Genomic DNA, 7511 nt, shown 5'->3' on the forward strand with positions numbered 1-7511 from the left:
TGGAAGACAAAAGATTCCCTGAAGGGGAAACAATCTGTGCTTCCCCTTGAGGCCAGAGTGGGCACTGGGAGTGAAACCTGGAACTACACTGAGAGAAAATGAGAGGAGATTTATTCAGGATGAGGCTGAAATAAGTAGTGGGATACTCTTTCTAGGAGAATGAGAAGGCAAGGAAAACTTAAAATCTTCCTCCAAGGAAGGCAATATGAACAGACTAGATATTTATGACTATCACTTGGATCCCTGTGTACAGAGTAGGTTTGAAGGAATCTGGACTGGATGTTGGGGCTTCCCATGTGGTTCTAGTGGTGAAGAAAGTGTCTGCCAATGCAGGAGACTTAAGGAACGTGGGTTTGATCCCTAGGTCAGGAAGATCCCCTGGAGGAGGGCATGGCAATCCATTCCAGTATTCTTGCCTGAAGAATCCCATGGACAGAGGAGCCTGGCAATCTATACAGTCCATGGGGTCACAAAGAGTTGGGCACAACTGAGTGACTTAGCACACAGCACACAAATGGAAAAAATAGGCTATACTGGACGTATGACACTTTGGCAAGCACTGGAAACTAATGTTGGATTTTTACAGTGCACTACAAAATGTTCTATAAATTTGCGTTGAAAATATTTGATTCATATCTCTATCTCCTCCAGGCCATACATCTTGAGGTGCTTCAACGTATTCTTAGAAACAATCCCAGATACAGAATAAATACAATGCCATATATAAAGAGAAATGAATGGTTTTAGGAGACAGATAAAAGAATGAATAATTGGTTCATGAATATACCTATATGTGAACAGTAGGAAACCAGTAGTGTCATTTGTTTAGGCTTTCAAAAATCTTCCCAACAGGGTTTATGTCACCAATAAAAAATATTGGTAATTAAGAGAAAGAGTAGTGAGAAAAGAGGCAGAAAGGCAGAAGACAATGAGGCCAGAGAGACTGGTATTTCCTTAGCCTGGAATCAGATACTTTGTAACTTGTTGAGGGAGAATCTTAACAGAAAATTTTCCTGCTGAAGAAGATATCTATATCATCAAAATTACAAAGAGATAACTGATATAATAAACCTGAAGGACTTGGATGACATGTGAGTATTATCCAACTCACCAAAGGAATGAGAAAAAGACCCATTCTTGGTAAATGTGGAGATTATCAATGGAATAATTAGCATCTTGGTTACTTCAAGATGTAGATTATGAGTAAATATATGGACAAATTGAAACAATTATCAGTTTAAAATTTTGAAAGAAAAGAGAAGTAAAGAAACTAGCTAGAAAGAAATGATTATAATTAGAACATATGTGTGTAATCCCATATAAATAAACATAAATTTTGAATTAAGGTTTTATTTGTCTGAATGTTTATTCTCTTTAGGGAAGAGAAGCAGTCTTATAGAGTGTGGTAACACTCAGAGCTAATGAACTAGAAAGAGCTAATTTCATAATACCAGATACAGGCAACATAATGATCAGGATAAAATCCTTTTAATATCATTTATGAAATCTTAAAACTCACGAATGGTCTGAAAGCTCTCTTCATTGCTACCTTCATCTCTTTGTTCCTGAATGTGTAGATGACTGGATTTAAAAAAGGAGTGAGAACAGCATCAGAAAGAGCAAGAAACTTGTCCATTTGGGAACTGGGGTGTGGCCAAGTATAGATAAACATGATTGGACCAAAAAACAAAATAACCACAGTGATGTGAGCTGACAAAGTGGACAGGGCCTTGGGTGAACCACCTGAGGAGCGTTTCCAAACAGTTAACAGGATGAACATATAGGAGATGAGGAGTATAAAGAAGGAACTAACACAGATAAACCCAGTATTGCCAGTGACCATGAACTGAAGTCTGTAAGTATCTGTACAGGCCAGTCTGAGGAGCCGAGGAAGATCACAGTAAAAGCTGTCCAATACATTCGGACCACAGAAGGGCAAATTAACAATAAATGCTAGCTGGAACAGTGAGTGGCTGACACCAAGGGCCCAGGCAGCAGCCAGAAACAAAATGCACATCCTCGGGCTCATGATGCTCAGATAGTGGAGAGGCTTACATATGGCAACATATCTGTCAAAGGCCATGGCTATGAGCAGCACCATCTCCACCCCACCAATGACATGGATGAAGAAGATCTGAGCAATGCAGCCTCCAAAAGAAATGACTTTACGCTTTCTGAAAAGGTCATAGATCATCTTGGGAGAAGTGACAGAGCAGGCTCCCAAGTCAATGAAGGAGAGGCTGGCCAGTAGGAAGTACATGGGGGAATGTAAGTGAGGATCAGTAGTCACAGAAAACACAATGAGGATGTTTCCAGCCATGCTTCCTACATAGAGCACAGAGGAGAACACCAGGAGGAGCAGCTGGATCCCCCAAGAATGAGTGAGTCCCAGAAACACAAACTCAGACACCGAGTGATTCCCTCCATCCATCGATCCAGCCAACAGGGCTGCCACTGAAATACTGATAAATATGAAAATGAAGAGGAAAGTGTTATTATGGAGATGATAATTTCTGATTTCAGTATTCTCATAATGAATGAAAAGTATATAACTATCCAATTCCTCAAATACACATGCAAAAAGACAACAATCAACATAGTATCATCACAATGTTTGAGCTGCAAAGTACTTCAAACCTATCATCACAAATACTCTCACTTCAACATTCTGTTCTTAAATTAAGAGTAGGCAAATACAAAAGATTCCAACGTGTCCATGGAATTCATCAGCTGTTTATATCACTTCTGGGGACTTCCCTAGTGGTCCTCTGGTCAGATGTACACCTTGTCATGCAGGGAACAGGGGTTTGACCCCTGCTTGGGGAACTAAGATCCCACATACCTCGGAGCAACTGAGCCAGTGCTCTGCAGTCACAGCTATAGAGTCTGTGCATCTCAACAAAAGATCCCACATAATGCATCAAAGATCCCACGTGCTGGAACTAAGATCTGACATAGCCAATAAGTAAAGATTTTAAATTTCACCTTTGATATTGACTATTCCTCATCTCCAAAATACTCCATCATGTTTTTATATATATTCTCACAATCCACTTTTCTCACAATTCACTGACAAAAAGTAGTGATGAGAGGAAAACATGATTCACTGGTCGATTGTCACCTGGATTGAAAGTTACATGAGACATGAACTGATAGTCTCCTGTCTTTTATCCCTATCTCAGGATAAGCTGTAGATTGAGACAAAATAAAGAGAATGTGGTATGTAAAACTGGAGGTCCCACAAGTATAGTAAAACAGGGGAAGTATGTGGACTTCAATAAGAAATAAAACAACCACTGTTTCCATGACATTTTATCATGGCCATGGCTATTCTGGGTGCCTCTAGTTTCCACATAATTTTTCATGACTACAAAATCCCTAAACTGGACTCAAAACTCAGTAAGACTTTCATAATGGAGCCTACAGCAGCTAGGTGGGAAAAGCTTTCTCTAGACCTAATAAATGTATATTTGGGGAATTTCTGCAATTTCTGCTAAGGTATATATCTAAAGCAGCCACAGATGATGTAAAATATCTCTGAAAGCATTTTTCTGTTCATACATGTGAAGGTATTGAAGTCAGCACTTGGAATAGTTGAGATATTAAGTAGTAATTCATCGGTGTCTCAGCTTTCCCTTAATGTCATCTCTTATGTTCACTGATACCCCCTTATGCTTTAAAGTATTATCACCTGCATGATAACCTATTCCGATAGCTGATATTATCCTGCTTAATTTTACTTTGAAATCTAGTCAGGTATTTTATCTTCAAGGCAATTTGTATTTTATATTTTTTATTTATAATTATAAAATATGAGGAATATCAAACACTAATAAGTCCCATTATAGGAGGGCAGATGAGATTCCTTCTTGACCTTAAATCATAATATACAAAGTTAGTTAGTTCTTTAATACATATAGTATTTATATGTGAGGTGGAGGGTAAGCAGACAATGGTGTTGTGTTTCTCTGTGTGCAGACACCTGTCTCAACCACTCCTTCTAGAATAGAGCAGTCCCTGAAAATATCTGCTAGAGGTTAATTTATCTAGGACTTAATGAAATGCAGTAGAACAGGTATATTGATATCTTTCATTTTTTAGGTACAACTTCAGACCTTCTCACTCAAAGGGCCATCTGACTGGTGCCCTCTTTCATCACAGACTACACAACTGACTCTGTCATTATATTCTGACTCCAATTCTGGGTCAGCATCATTGGGATGAATGTCTTTCTATTCTCATCTACATATATTGACTACACTATCATCTCCGAATCCAATGGTCCACAGTCTCAACGTGCACACTTTCTGTTACCAGAAACCTGAGGCTTGGAGTAGGGTGCAGGGAGCAACCAATTTCTGCTGCTCATCAAGTTGGAGAGAGTCACCAGGGGATAAGATTTATGGGATAGACATGCAGAGGAAGGTAGTGGAGGCACAGGATGGGGGGAAGACAAGAAACTCAGTAATTACTGAAAAAGGACCAAGGTTTTGGTGACGAAAAGCACATATTCTCAGTATTATGAGATGAAAAGCTATTGTGGAATTATATATGGGCCATTTTGTCCAAGATGGTTATCATTCACATGAAAAACACAAGGCCACATCCAGGTTTACATAACTGGAAGAACTGGAAACCAAAAGCTAGGTCTGTTGATTCTTATTCTAGAAAGATTGACTCTAGAGAAAATGATCAAGTTAACAAAATAAATAAATAAATAATAATTTTTCTTGGTGAAAATAAAAACTAACCAGAGGTATTCATACACTACCCATTATTAACATTACTGAAACAGAAACTCCCCAGGTCAGTAGGTACCCAATATGCTACTGGAGATCAGTGGAGAAATAACTCAAGAAAGAATGAAGAGATGGAGCCAAAGCAAAAAGAATACCCAGCTGTGGATGTGACTGGTGGTAGAAGCAAGGTCTGATGCTGTAAAGAGCAATATTGCATAGGAACCTGGAATGTCAGGTCCATGAATCAAGGCAAATTGGAAGTGGTCAAACAAAAGATGGCAAGATTGAATGTTGACATTCTAGGAATCAGCGAACTGAAATGGACTGGAATGGGTGAATTTAACTCAGATGACCATTATATCTACTACTGCAGGCAGGAATCCCTCAGAAGAAATGGAGTGGCCCTCATGGTCAACAAAAGAGTCCGAAATGCAGTACTTGGATGCAATCTCCAAAACGACAGAATGATCTCTGTTCGTTTCCAAGGCAAACCATTCAATATCACAGTAATCCAAGTCTATGCCCCAACCAGTAACGCTGAAGAAGCTGAAGTCGAACGGTTCTATGAAGACCTACAAGACCTTTTAGAACTAACACCAAAAAAAAAGATGTCCTTTTCATTATAGGGGACTGGAATGTAAAAGTAGGAAGGCAAGAAACACCTGGAGTAACAGGCAAATTTGGCCCTGGAATACGGAATGAAGCAGGGCAAAGACTAATAGAGTTTTGCCAAGAAAATGCACTGGTCATAACAAACACCCACTTCCAACAACACAAGAGAAGATTCTATACATGGACATCACCAGATGGTCGACACCGAAATCAGATTGATTATATTCTTTGCAGCCAAAGATGGAGAAGCTCTGTACAGTCTGCAGAAACAAGACACGGAGCTGACTGTGGCTCAGACCATGAACACCTTACTGCCAAATTCAGACTGAAATTTGAGAAAGTGGAGAAAACCACTAGACCATTCAGGTATGACCTAAATCAAATCCCTTAGGACTATACAATGGAAGTGAGAAATAGACTTAAGGGACCTGATCGGATAGACAGAATGCCTGATGAACTATGGATGGAGGTTCGGGACATTGTACAGGAGACAGGGAGCAAGACCATCCCCATGGAAAAGAAATGCAAAAAAGCAATCTGCCTGTCTGAAGAGGCCTTACAAATAGCTGTGAAAAGAAGGGAAGCAAAAAGCAAAAGAGAAAAGGAAAGACATACCCATTTAAATGCAGAGTTCCAAAAATAGCAGGGAGAGATAAGAAAGCCTTCCTCAGCGATCAATGCAAATAGAGGAAAACAACAGAATGGGAAAGACTAGAGATCTCTTCAAGAAAATGAGAGATACCAAGGGAACATTTCATGCAGAGATGGGCTAAATAAAGTACAGATATGGTAGGGACATAACAGAAGCAGAAGATATTAAGAAGACGTGGCAAGAATACACAGAAGAACTGTACAAAAAAAGATCTTCACGACCCAGATAATCACGATGGTGTGATCACTCACTGAGAGCCAAACATCCTGGAATATGAAATCAAGTGGGGCTTAGGAAGCATCACTACAATCAAAGCTAGTGGAGGTGATGGAATCCCAGTGGAGCTATTTCAAATCCCGAAAGATGATGCTGTGAAAGTGCTGCACTCAATATGCCAGCAAATTTGGAAAACTCAGCAGTGGCCACAGGACTGGAAAAGGTCAGTTTTCATTCCAATCCCAAAGAAAGGCAATGCCAAAGAATGCTCAAACTACCACACAATTGCACTCATCTCACATGCTAGTAAAGTGATGTTTAAAATTCTCCAAGCCATGCTTCAGCAATACCTGAACCATGAACTTCCAGATGTTCAAGCTGGATTTATAAAAGACAGAGGAACCAGAGATCAAATTGTCAACATCTGCTGGTTCATCAAAAAAGCAAGAGAGTTCCAGAAAACCATCTATTTCTGCTTTATTGACTATGCCAAAGCCTTTGACGGTGTGGATCACAATAAACTGTGGGATATTCTGAAAGATATGGGAATACCAGACCACCTGATCTGCCTCTTGAGAAACCTGTATGCAGGCCAGGAAGCAACAGTTAGAACTGGAAGTGGAACAACAGACTGGTTCCAAATAGGAAAAGGAGTTTGTCAAGGCTGTATATTGTCATCCTGCTTATTTAACTTATATGCAGAGTACATCATGAGAAACGTTAGGCTGGAAGAAGCACAAGCTGGAATCAAGATTGCAGGGAGAATTATCAATAACCTCAGATATGCAGATGACACCACCCTTATGGCAGAAAGTGAAGAGGAACTAAAAAGCCTCTCAATGAAAGTGAAAGAGGGGAGTGAAAAAGTTGGCTTAAAGCTCAACATTCAGAAAACGAAGATCATGGCATCTGGTCCCATCACTTCATGGGAAATAGATGGGGAAACAGTGGCTGACTTTGTTTTTCTGGGCTCCAAAATCACTACAGATGGTGACTGCAGCCATGAAATTAAAAGACACTTACTCCTCGGAAGGAAAGTTATGACCAACCTAAACAGCGTATTATAAAGCAGAGACATTACTTTGTCAACAAAAGACCATCTAGTCAAGGCTATAGTTTTTCCAGTTGTCATGTATGGATGTGAGAGTTGGACTATAAAGAAAGCTGAGTGCCAAAGAATTGATGCTTTTGAACTGTGGTGTTGGAGAAGACTCTTGGACTGCAAGGAGATCCAACCAGTCCATCCTAAAGGATATCAGTCCTGAGTGTTCATTGGAAGTTCTAATGTTGGA

The 7511-nt window shown here is 39.8% G+C and overlaps 1 protein-coding gene across 1 annotated transcript; it reads right to left on the reverse strand.

Moving 5' to 3' along the window:
- Positions 1-1498: 1498 nt before the first annotated feature.
- On the reverse strand, positions 1499-2431 carry LOC139185148 (olfactory receptor 4F3/4F16/4F29-like). Its single transcript, XM_070796793.1, has one exon. It carries the CDS (start codon positions 2429-2431, stop codon positions 1499-1501), a length of 933 nt encoding a protein of 310 aa, XP_070652894.1.
- Positions 2432-7511: the final 5080 nt, after the last annotated feature.

Source organism: Bos indicus, chromosome 10, assembly GCF_029378745.1.
Source record: "Bos indicus isolate NIAB-ARS_2022 breed Sahiwal x Tharparkar chromosome 10, NIAB-ARS_B.indTharparkar_mat_pri_1.0, whole genome shotgun sequence".
Classification (NCBI taxonomy): Eukaryota; Metazoa; Chordata; class Mammalia; order Artiodactyla; family Bovidae; genus Bos; species Bos indicus.

Bases quoted from the DNA above. Each gene is read 5' to 3' on its own strand.
- LOC139185148 (XM_070796793.1), bottom strand. From the start codon at position 2,431: ATGGATGGAGGGAATCACTCGGTGTCTGAGTTTGTGTTTCTGGGACTC.